At 48.2% G+C, this 12,758-nt stretch overlaps 1 protein-coding gene across 1 annotated transcript in view; it reads right to left on the bottom strand.

Moving 5' to 3' along the window:
• Window positions 1–12,285, bottom strand: part of SYT6 (synaptotagmin VI) — a 30,371-nt gene extending 18,086 nt beyond the window's left edge. Inside the window, exon 1 of the mRNA XM_009867923.1 lies at window positions 12,132–12,285. Within this exon, the coding sequence (XP_009866225.1) occupies window positions 12,132–12,285 (154 nt within the window). The remainder of the gene's footprint in view (window positions 1–12,131) is intronic.
• Between the last annotated feature and the right edge of the window lie 473 nt (window positions 12,286–12,758).

Here is a 12,758-nt window from a genome sequence, read left to right as displayed (position 1 = left end):
AATCTTGGATGCCTCAGGCAGGGGCAGAGGGGAGCACTGCCAACAGCAGGGGAAAAGGAAGAGGTTTCAATTAAATCCTAGCTATAGACATGTTTGTTTAGCAATGCTGATCAGCTCTGAAGCTTTACAAGCAAAGGAGCAGAGACTAGATGGAACAGAAACCGAATGTTAAACCAAAGCAGCAGTACAGCCAGAACCAGAGAAGGAACCAAGCAGAGGAAGGGAACTACCCCTTCGGGAGCACAGCTCAGCACCAACCCTGCAAGGCACCGCTCAGCACTTCAGCAGACAGAGTTCCCTGCCACAGGAATTGTGAAAAGGAAATTGGCTGTCTTATAAATCGTGAAATGCTGCGTCGGATGAGAGGTGAGCTGCAGTGCAGCAGCGCGTAGCTCTCAGCCAGCTCCTCATCCCTTCCGCAAGTGTGCCACGGCCATGGGAATGGCAACAGAGCAAATAATACAGATCAGATTGTACCTGTCAGCTTCACCACAGCTTCAGTTCTCGAGTCAGCAGGCAGCTCTATTTAAAAGAGCAGACAGCTGAGTGGGTGCTGGGGTCTGCAGAGAACCCAGCTGCAGGAGGGGAGCATTGCAAACCTGCTCACTAATTGCCTCTGCTTGCTGGGATTATGTCCAGCGTGCCAGTCCTCTGCTGATGTCTTCACTGTCATGTCTTCAGGCCTACTCGCTGCCATTTGGTTGTCATTCAAAACTTCAGCAGCACTTCTCTTCTTGCTTTACTGGTCATGTTCTCTAGGCAGCTATGAGCTATAGAAATACGTCCTGAAATATTCTTGAGCTAGACAAGTCATTAGCAGCTGTCACTTCAAAGCCCAACTGCAGTCAATTCGCTTTCCACAAGCCGCCCGGGAGGTGGATGTGTGGTGAAGCTCTGCAGCAGGGGCTGCTGCTCAAACAGGATCACAGAGGTGTGGGTCCTTAATGATGGGAAAGTATTTCATCAAGTTCCTAGCAGTCCAGGTCAGAAAACAATTACGGATCGAGCAGAGCTTCTGCCATCCCTCAGACATTATCTCATGCTGTGGATGGTGATAAGGGTTTCAGAGTTGCCCCCGTGCGGGAGCAAGACCCAAGAGCACGGGGATATCTATCACCACAGGTTACGAGCCCATCCTCTTCGACCCTCCAAACTGCTCTATCTGGGGAGCGATCCAAGCGACAGGAGCAAGTGTCAGCTATCGCTTAAGACTCCTCCTGCCCCTACTGACACCCTGCTCAGGACAGCAGCAGCTTGGCTGCTCATCAAGTGCCCTTGCAGGGGCACAGAGAGTATTGCACGGTCGAGGACAGTGCTGCACCCTAAAGACTATGTGGGACAGGAAAATGAAGTCACAGGAATATTTGCTACAATGACCCATCCTGAAAGAAAAAGATTAGGGTGTTTTTGTGGCTTCGTAATGTGGGTGAAAATTCACTGATTATTCCTCTCAGGTGTCCAGTGCAGCACAATGGTATGAAACACTTGCAGATGTTCCGAGACGAGACATTCACAGAGTGTCTGAAATGTCCCCTTGGAAGCTGTGCAAACTCAACCGTCCTCCTGCATGAAGCTAAAAGGAGATTTATCCTGTTCATGTGCTTCCCCAGTCCTTGGACACTGAGTCTCTCACTAGGAGCTTCCAACAGCTTCCTCCTGCCAGCGCGGCTCTGCAGGACCCAGACAGACCCTCCCCGCCTGCAGCGCACACCCAGCTATGTAAAGGATTAGGAGGAGACAGAGACATGAATGCTCAAGCTCGCTATGCCAAAGTATCAATGAGACAGAAAAAAACTTCTTAAAAATTAATTTGCTGCTACCACAGGGTTTCTGCTATGCAAAAGCTTATTTGAACGTAAACTATAAGCTTCAAAGGGAAGGATGAATCAGAAGCTATTCTGAGAGTAATTATATAAGATTATAAAATTCAAACCATCTCATTATTGCGCATTAAGTACAAAGACAACCTGCTTCATAAGGAGACCTTGCAGGAATCAAGTGTTTCAAGCAACTGTGATCTATGGTCCAAGTGCAAACAGCAACCTCATAACTCCGTCCAGGCAAACCTCCCTTCATTAAGCAATGCCAGGGCTTTTTTCACTATTTACTGTAATTCTTCAGAGGGTGCAGTTCTGTAGCCGGGAGAATAACTAGAACATGACATAGGCAACTTCATGCAAAGTTTTGTTCCTTTAACAAGTGTGTGTAATTTGTTGTCCTGCAAACCAACTATCAGCTTGTTCGTGACAGTACTTGCAAATTCGCACATTTTATAAGCTCCAGATCAAGTTACAATTAAGGAGGTGACATTTAAACCATTGATTTGCACACGGAATAAAATACTGTTCCAGCACCTCTGGCCATAGCTGCAAGGAGCAGCCTGGGTCAGGAAACCCATCTCAGGTTCCCTGTGCTGCAATGGACACCGTGGCAGCTCATTGCTGCAAGGAAATGGGGTCCTGGGACCCCTGACACTTACCTGCATTGTGCCCTGCCTGCAAGAAGAAAAGAGAGTTTCTTTTATTTTTGCTTACATATCAGGCTACAGATGAAGCTCCTGCCGCGTTTTGGCTCGGAGGAGGCAGGCGTGGGCGGGAGGGCTGCAAGCTGCTGGCTCCCCAGGGAGGACGCGCCAGTCCCAGCCTCGTCCTTGCTGCACCCCGGCACAGGTCCCCCAGGTGGGACCTTCAGGGCTGGTGGTCTGAGAGAACTGATTAGACAAGTACATTAAACAGAGAAAATGTGGAGAAAATAGAGGCCATTTTACCCTTTACTACCCGGCGCTTTTCAGTTTGTGATTTGGTACTTTTACCACCCCAGGAAAAGAAGGTAAACGTGCTTGGATAGAGGAGAGGGAGGTGTGCCATCCCCCAGGCTGAGTTTAAAGGAGCAGAAGAAAATCTGAACAGAGTAATTCCAGAGGAAACACCAAAGGTGATTTTCAATGGCAGAGTCAACAATGAGGTACTTTACAAGCATGTATGTATATATAATTTAAAAAAAAAGAGAAAATAAACATACGTATGAAAACGTATAACACACCAAACAAAGGAATGCAAGGTGAGAGGAGACCTCGGTAGCCTGAAGCTTGTGCTTCACTCACTGAAATAGTACGTAGAAAGATTTAATTGCCAAAACCAAAAAGCAAAGTACCATGAATAGCTGACAAGCAAAAGACATCTGCATGCCTGCTACGTACAGAAGCCTGCACCACACCAGGTTCTGGACAGCCAAAACACAGCTACAAAATCCTGTGCAACCTGAACATGAACTCAGCGAAATCTCTGCTGAGCACTAACACCAAATAGCCGTGAGAGAGGAACTGCTGCAGGAGTTGCTGAATTGCCGTGCTAAGGCACACTCTGTTCATTTAGACCGTGGCAACCACCACGTCAAGCGGGCTGAGAACATCCAGGGCGCTCTGCAATCCACGGTCAGAGGCAGAGCAGCCAACCTGGCTGCGAATGGTCCCTACAAGGGCTGCACCCCCTTCCCTGGGAGACTGCCACATGCCGACCACCGCGCCTCTGGCACTCTGTGCCCACAACCTTTGCCTGGTTTACCTGTTAGGGGAGGCAGGACAAAAATAGAGCTCTTCCCAGCCTCAAGGCTTGCCTTGCCCACTAGTGACTGCAGGCTTCGTACACAGCACCGAGGGGCCATAACAATTAACACGCATTAAAATGACTGTGCCCCAGCAGAACAGCTGGACCGAAGGTTTCTAAAGACCAACTGTGTTGGTATTCAGTGGCTATTGACCCGCCTGCCGACTCAGACTTCCCCTCCAGGCTGCGCCAATGGTATGTTTGTTACTCAAACTTTTTCTGGCATGTGCAGGCAGAAGGGGAATGTTGAGCTGCTGGCAATACAGCACTTCCGCTATCAAAAGTGACAAAAAAGGAAGAAAAAATGTTACAAACTGAAGGAAACATTCCCCAGTGATTTAGGTTGCTTTATGTCTTAATCAGCTGTTCTATAGAGTATTATAAATAAGCCAGTAAGAGTTGTCACTGCTTCATGCCTAACTGATAATCTAATGAACTATTATAAGCCACACTGCCTACAATTACAGTGCATAGCTGTGCTAAGCCCATGACATTTTATCACAATGTGCTATAGCAACATCTGTAAACGGCTCAACAGTGTCGAACACATGCAGTGTCCCTGGGCTGAGGTTAAATAACTGACACTGAGCATCATCTTCCTGCGTGACCCCATGCACACAGACCTGAGCCGAGCACCAAAGACATGCCAGGGGTGCCTTGCTGAGGCTGCTCAACACAGAGGAAGTCTCTATCCAGACCTGCTGAGGCTGAGCAGAGCCAGGCACAGAGAAAAACAGCGTAATACGGACACTTACGGGATGTAGGAATACAACTATGCTTCAAGATGCAACAGAAACAAAACAAGGAAAAGCTTTTCACTGTCACACTGTGTCCCTGAAGTCGCCAAAGATCCCGGACCCAGAAATTTCCCTCCAAAACCTTATTCAAGGCGGTGGCTGCTGCGAGGCCAGGCTCCTCAGTGGCTCGATGCTGGGGGTTGCTGCGCCACAGCTGCTGTCTCTGCCCTCCACTTTCAGGGAGATTCAGTTCTGGGGAAGCACTTCACTGCAGTCTCTCTTTGACACCAGTTTAGTTAAGAAAAAAATAAAAATCAAGCTGCCCTGAAAAACATCGCAAGATGAGCCTTGACTGGGAGCAGAACCAGGTCTCCTCCTGTCACAGCTGGCAGCCCCGGGGTGACCCCACTGCAAGTGCTGATCCTCATCCCAGCGCAGCTGCTGCGCCTCTCCCAGTCCCGCAGTCCAGGGTCACATGAGGAGACCTGTGACCCCAAAAGAGAAGAGCTCAATGGGGAGGGCAGAAGACGCAGGCATGGGACAGGGCAGCCTGCAGACCTTTCTGGAGGCTTTGCTTTGGCTGACTGTTCCCCAGCAAGGAGCATGAAAGCACACTGAAAGAGCTTTATTGCCTGGATCTGTCTCATGGGAAACGCAAAACACAAGGTGCAGGGTCCATCCAGATCTCCCCTGCAAAGACCAGGTGATATCCCAGGCGAAGATCCATGTCCCCAGGAGGTCAGGTTGTTAAAGCCATCCTAGACCCAGTATGACCACATAAGGCAACGTCGTGCCTTCCCCTCAGTCTCAGCTTGTCTGGCTGAGGATGCCTGGCAAGCAAAAGGCAACCTGACACACGGGCGGGCAGCTTGCCGCAGGGTCTGTGCAGGGTGCGGAGCATCCCCCAGCCACCCGCTCGCATGGGACCCGCTGCTTGGTACAAAGACCCCGCGCTGAAATGCAGCAGTTATGAAAAGAGCATTTCTTTGTTTAAGCTCTGCTGGCTGATCCTGAACGGCTCTGCTCCCGTCGTCAGCTGCTGCTGCTGCTTCCATTAGCTTGTAACAAAGACTGAGATCTTTAACCTCTAAAATGTACTACACGGCAGTCACGCGTGCAGGCTGGACTGCCTGATCCTACAGATTTATAGAATGGTTTCTGAGATTCCTTTTTCCATTTTCCAATGACTGTCACTCCATAGTGTGCACTCAGAATCTTTTTAGCATGAACGTTTTGATCAAAGACAAGAACCTTTTGATCAAAGCAGAACTGGGCTGAAATAACTGTGAGCAAATGCACACAGATATCCTAGAGATGAAGTACTGCGCACGGAGAGAACGCGTTTAAGGAGGTGCTCGCTGTACTCACCGGCGCTGGGCTGTTACCAGAGCACATGCATTTCCGTGCAGCAGTTACAGACATGCATAGAAAATCAGACTGATACTTACATTGCCAGAGACGCTGGTGTGCTACAATTGCTGGGTAATTAATTACTCCATGGAACTGTATATTCTAGGACCGGGTATCTTAATGATGGTTTTGAAAGGGCTTGTATGGACTGAGCTTCTGGCATCCTGCCTTTAGTCTTCGCTGCACAGTTTCCTGTGATGTTGTCAAACACTAACCTGCTACAGCACAACAAACTGAACTAAATAAAAAGGTGGCCTTAATTAGTATCTGCAGTTTCACTATGTACAAGACAGGCTGCAAGACAACTTTTTTTTTTCCACAGACATAGAAGACATACAGCTAATGTGCAGGCACTGGAAATATCCCTTCTCTGTCCCTCTAGGATGCCATTTTGCAGTGTACAAGTATAATTAAGTCAATGTATGGCAGAGAGACAAATCACATCTCTCCTAAACAACTGCCAGCATAAGTGACTGTTAGAGTCCACAATAAAGGCTGTTTCAGACAAGGTTCCTGATTTTACAATATACAGATAGGAAGGAAAAAAATATATTACTATCTTTGAAAATGAAATAGGAAAGCTAGAAAAAGCTGCTTAACCAACATGAGATGGAAGTCTGGTGTCCTAAGGAAGAATATGCGATTGTACCTAAAAATGTGAATAGTAAGAAGAAGAAAAAAGTAAGAAAAATAAGGATAGCTGAAACTAGAGTTAAGGGAAAAACTATATCAGACACAAGATCCAGTTCTGATTCTGTTTTCATCTCTGAACAAAGAACGCACACATGTGAGGCTACATGACTGCTACTGAATACATGGTCTGTGCAGCAAGCCGTGCACAGTAGTGCACTGGCATGACTTCAGCAAAGCAAGCATGTCAAGCAACAAACACCTGCAAACACAAAAATACCAGCTTCCCTGAGTCATTCCGCAAAACAATGGAGAAGATCGGTCGGGGTATTCCCTGATTTGAACTAGGTAAAAGCACATGCTTGGTCTCGGTGAAACGTAGGGAGAATACTGAAAGCAGAAGAAAATGTTTCAACGGCAAAGACAGAAACTGCTGAAGCAGAATGTTTGTTAAAGGAAAAAGACTCCATATTATGAAAAAAAGGCAAAAAAATATGAAGTAACTTCAGAAATGTGGACTTACCAAAGAGGTATGTGCTCCTCAGCTCAGTCCCTGGTCACTGTCCTCAGCCTGCTCACACACTCAGTTAACACCAGCAGCAATCTGGCTGCCTGTTTCTATGGAGTTTTAGATGCTGATCCCTGACTATGCATGAGGCTACTGCCGCTGCACGGAATAGGCTCCGAGGTCCGCAAAAAAGCCTGCAAACACGCTCAGCCTCCCCTTACTGCTTCAGGAATGAGTCAACCAACAGCAATTAGGCAGATGCAACCCTGCATCTATGCAGAGAGGTACTTACAAAGCTTCTGAACGCACACAGCCCGCACAGGCTCTCCATAGGTGCATTTTATTTACCAGGACCATCAACAGTGCGCAGAGGCAGCTGTGGAGTCAGAGAACCACACACAATATAGAAGCGGGGACACATCTTCACAGATTACGTAATGCATTTTTCCTAGATTTACACTGCTGGCTTTTGCCTTATTTTCATATAGTATTGCAAACCTTCCTCTAGTAGCCAGGTTTGAACCTGACACCTCCAGGACCAGAACACAAACTTGTTTTACTTGAGCTAAAGAGCAAATCTGCTGCACGTAGCTGTAGCTGGCTTTTTTCCTGCTGGTAGACCAGACGCTCTCAGAGGAAGGCGAGACCCATTTTGCAAGTGCATTGCTCCGTGATAAGAAAGATCTTTGCCCCAAGGTGCTACAACTCACATGCCTGGCCTCTGGAAACACAAGCTTCAGTGATTAATATTAGCTTTGCCTGGTTAGCTTTAAACGTGTTCATTGTTATATTTGCTTAAAGTAGACTTGAGCTGTGATTCAGAAAAATGTTATTACAGCTCGTAAGTAAGTTCGAGACTTGCCCGTGTTTCCTAGGTGCTGGCTGTAGGCATCCCATACCAATTATCAACAGATAATTTTTTTCCAGGAAAAATACTCCACAAGCAATTTCTCCCTACAAAAAAGTGATCTTTCCACACCAGCATTCATGCAATGAAAAAAACCCTCTATTGCACAAAAACTCACCCTTTTTTATGCCTGCAGCAAGAACACTTATGTACTTGTGGGTTTAACATTTTAATAGTATTTGAAAAGTGCCAGGAGGGTGTTCAGTGCTGTAGAAGATGCACTGTCTGCATCATGAAGTTTAAAAAAAAGCAGTTCACACAAAGGGCAAAACACTAAAAGTGCTTTGAATTATTGCAGGATTAGAGCACAGAAGGACAGCTGACAAAGTGTGCTAGGAAACAGAAATTACCAAAAAGTCTTCTCTGTTTTTGCATTTTTCCCAGCTGTCCTTTTTCTTCCTCTCTTGAAGCTTGAGCTTTCACATCCTGCACTAGGAAAGCGCTATGGCATTTTGCTGGGGTGAATCAGTGCATGAGGAAGGGTTTTTCCAGGTGAAAACTGCAACAGCTCTGTACAGCATGTATTGCACCTTGTACTCATTCTAGAGGGCAGTGAAGTTTTTTATAAATGGATAATATACCGAGGCAAAACCCCAACCTATGTTGTTTAAAGAAAGCTGCAAGACAGTAGTTCTGAAGCTAGAAATCAAACCCAGGTGTTTGGCCCTGGTTGTGCCCTGAACCTGGTGTAAATTCCCTTGCACACCCGTGCACTCTTTTAAAGCCAGCAAGGTGCACAAGCCGCAGGCTCCAGTTACACTCCACCAGCTCTGCACATTCATTTCAGAATGCTCATTTTGGTTTTAAATCTCTCTGTGGAGCCAAGCTCCCATCTTCTGCAGCATCTCTGCTTGGCACGACCTCCCAGGACCAGCTGCAGCCTCTGCCTGTAGCCAGACCCGACACCACGCGCCCACGGCGAGCAGGACCTGGTCCAGGTGAAGGTCGGGAGTCAGTAACGCAGCTCAGTCCAAACCAAGGGACAACCTGACCGTGCAGACAAGGACACGGCACGCTTCATGATGTTGAGAGCCGTGCAGGCCTGACAGTACCTGGAGGTGTGGAAGGATGGAGCCGATCTGCCCGCAGCAAGGACCATGGCCTTCCCACCCCTGGGAGCACACTCGGGCAGGAGCAGTCAGGCAGAGCTCACTCCACATCAGAGCCTGTAGAGTGCCCTGCGGAGTGCGTTTGGCACCCAGTTTCCCAAAGACCCTGGAGCCTGTTGCTCTCCAACAAGCAGCCGGGGCCCACGGGCGAAGGCATGGGGTGCGATGGGGCAGCTCGCTGCGCTGGCGCCTGCAGTCTGGCAGCTCGGCTCCCCCGGCTCCTCAGCCAAGCACTTCAGCAGGGCTTGTGCACAAAGTCTCTCAGCTATATCCTACAGCACTCGCTGCACCTCCAGGGCAGAGAAGTGATGTGTCCATTTATTTAAGGCACATCACCACAGCGGTAAATGTTGTCCCTATATCACAGGCATTTCCACCGCCTACAGCTTGTCCCTGTGCACACTCACAGCACCACGGCACAACAGCTGAGGGCTGGCAGGGAAGAGAGCGATCAGATGGAGGGAGCTACGGGGGAGATTTTAGATAGGCACAACAAAAGGATGCTGCATCTTGCTCGATCTCAGGGCCCACAGCCAAGAGATCAGTTCTATTCCTGGCACCGCCACGGGCCAAACTGCAGGCAAGGCTCACCCTCGCATATCCACTGACGCATCAATACCAAAAATCTTCTTCATCCAAATACCTTATTTTTCTGACATACTTGGCTGCTGGATTCACTCACCAGCAGCAGCCGCCTGCAAGGCTCCTTTGTTGGGTGTACAGTAATGTATGGCATACTGGAGAAACACTGCGGCTGTATTTCTCTTATTGACGCTACACAGGAGAATCAGCTATTACATAACCCAAAGTACAGAGAGTAGCGGAGCACCTACTTTATACACAGTGGCACTTCTCACATCCAGTCCAAAATGGTTTAAAAAAAAAAAAAAGAAAGCTGTATAAAATCATACTCTGACATATTCTTACATACACTACTCAGTAATATTTTCATATTCACAGCGGTTTTTCTTCTATTGTGAGATGCAGTTCAAGAAGGCTACTGACACCTGGCTAATTTCTTTGCAGCTGGGAGCAAAAGATACTGCTCTCCATTAACACATGGAACATCAGACAGAAACCAAACCACCTCTCCAGGTCCAGCAGCAAGCAGAGCCGTGCGGGCGCAGCCCTGGCTCCCAGCTCTGGCAGCATCAGCGTGCTTTCATCTGCTGGCTTGCAAACAACACGAACTTCGTGGAAATACTTGACAAGCCAAGCTGATCCTTCCATTAACTAATAGATCTATCCAGGACAGAAAAGCCGCTGACTTCACATGACGACGGGAACTGAGGCAAATTTTACACCAGTAGACTTTGGCTAGGGCAGGACCCAGGACTCCCCGGGCAGCACCTGCCTAAAAGACAGATCACTTCTCATCTTCACACAACCCAACTTTCTTTATGGGAAGGACTCGTTGGATCTGAACGCAGGGCTCCGGGTACCCCATAGCAAATTTGCTTAACTGAAGCCACGAGTGTGAAGTGGACAAAGCACACATGCAGATAATAAGATAGCTATTCAGCCACTAATCAGAAAGGTATCTTACTGCTGTGTTATGTTAGTTAACACAAACAGATTTGTCTCTCTTGTGGGAATAGTTTTACACCTAGGCATTTGAAAAATGTTAGTACCATTGGGCCCAAACAGTGTCCTCAGTGCTCTCTAGACATAAAAATGGGCCTGGTCGTGCAGAGCAGAGACAACGGCAATAGCTATTAATGGACCCACTGCAGTCAGCCAGCCCAGCGTGACTTGCCCGGGGCAAGGGGTAGAAGCTGACACATAAACCAGAGATCAGAGCAGACAAACAACTGAGATATTAAAGGAATAAAATGATATGATTGCAACCTGAAAAATGAGGTTTTGAACAGGCTGCATGAACAAGTGCAAGCCTGTCATATCAGGGCAGACAGAACAAGAACAGTACAGGCGTTTCTGCTGCACACAGTCAGGATAACATTAATTTTGGTACCAAGGTAGAAAAATCATGAAGCAATGCAACAAGTTATTTGCATTTGAGAAAACAGCTGCACTGGATGCAATGTGGAAGGACAGTACTGGCACGGGTAAGAATAAACAGGTATGCAGCAATGTAGGATGACAAGTTACAAGAGTGGGATGTGAAAGGAAGGTGTTGGGCTGCACATACTGGCAAAACAGTGGTGAAAGCACCACCGTAATCAAGCCAATGGCAGAAGCCCAGCGAAACCGGAGCGGTGTCAGGGTGCCAGCTGCGTCCCGGCGCAAGATGCTGGCAGAGAAGGGCAGGATAAACAGCAGCAAAGACCAGAAAGCCTTGAACAGGGATTCATCTAGGCTCTGCACTGGTGTCCTCAGAAGGAGAGAAGAAAACTTTCTGAAAACATGCTGTGAAATCAGGCTGCGCTGGTAGATTGTCATCTACAGAAACCTTTAGAAGAGGCATTCTTTGTAAGTGTTCTAATACACAAACAACTTAAAGCCTGTTATAAATAATGCTAAAAAAGCACGGGATTTTAGTTTTTGCTCCTCAGCGTGTGAGCATGGGATGTAAGCTCCCCCTGCCAATGTCTGCTGAAGTTACAGCAGTAGATGACCTCTCTCTGGAACAAGAGGCTGCGGGCAGGAGCATACATAATGCCCCATGAAATGCCCCTTGGCTCTCAGAGCACTCTCCTGGCTCTCCCGAGCTCTGCGAGCTGAGAGCAACAACTTCAGGCAGCAGTTAGGGACAGTAAAACAAATACATGAAAGTACATTAAGAACCCTTTACTGGTGAACAAAAATCCACGCAAGAGCCTCCTGTTCTCAAACTGGCATCACAGCAGTCACTTCCTGTCACCTCAGTTACTTAAACAGGCTTTTTAACTGCTTTTTGTTTGTTTTGTTTACTGCTTGTTGAAGGCAGGACTCTGATTTTTAAAAAAAAATCAGGACCTTTCACCAAAATTGTATTTGATTACTGCCTCCTCAGCAGCACTACCACCCGCCTGTCCCCCCCCGTGTAGCTACCTCCATCAGGCCACGCCGTTTGGCATCAACAGGTGAGGTAGCACTTACACCCAAAACTTCCCAGTGGAAGACACATAAAGAAAAATAACCACACAGCAATGCATGCCAAGACCATTCCCCCAAGTCTAACTAGGGGCTGCAAACCTTTCCCTCCCCCTGTGAGGGTCCTCCTGCCTTCCTGGCTCACTGGCAGCCACGAGCGCTGCTCATGCAGGCAGGACCAGAGTACCATACCTGGCTCGGAGATAGTCAGGCTCTGGTCGGAAGGCAGCAGGAGAAATTCCCTGCAAGTGTCCAGGTCCAAGCTAGGCAGGCTTTTCTTCCGGCACAGCTCGGTGACAATGCGGACTGCCTTCTGACAGTGGCTGCCATCCTTGGCACCACTCATCTCCCACACTGCATCCTCCGCTATCCCCCTCCGCTGCCTAAGAAAGTCAAACTCGGAGAAGAGGGCTTGTTGCTAGCCACACAGAGTCACACCACTTCCACCCGCTGGCATGGCAGCACCCTGGCCGAGGGACCACCGTGCCGGGCGATGCTCCGGCTCTGCAGCCCATCCGCAGCGGTCAGAGCGGGGCTGCAGTCCTGCCAGGGCTCCCGATGCCTCATTGCCTCCGAGATCAGAAATCTGTTTACTGCCGAGGCGTGTTCCAGACAAAGAACCTCCTACCAAATTCAGTTTCGTGCCCTCCATACGATTTTTAAAGCTACAGCCCAGAGCATTATTTTTTAACCCTTTCATTGCCACCCCTTCTCCATTCTCCAGGTGCAGAGTTTCAAATCCCAGCCCTAGAGCAATTTTGCAAAAAGGAAAAAAGTGGATGCTGAAATCTTCTGGCTGAAAATGGCACATCATCAGAC

Source organism: Apaloderma vittatum, unplaced genomic scaffold (assembly GCF_000703405.1).
Source record: "Apaloderma vittatum isolate BGI_N311 unplaced genomic scaffold, ASM70340v1 scaffold16174, whole genome shotgun sequence".
Lineage (NCBI taxonomy): Eukaryota > Metazoa > Chordata > Aves > Trogoniformes > Trogonidae > Apaloderma > Apaloderma vittatum.
Note: the sequence above shows the minus strand (reverse complement) of the source record. Positions and strands in the feature narration are given on the sequence as shown.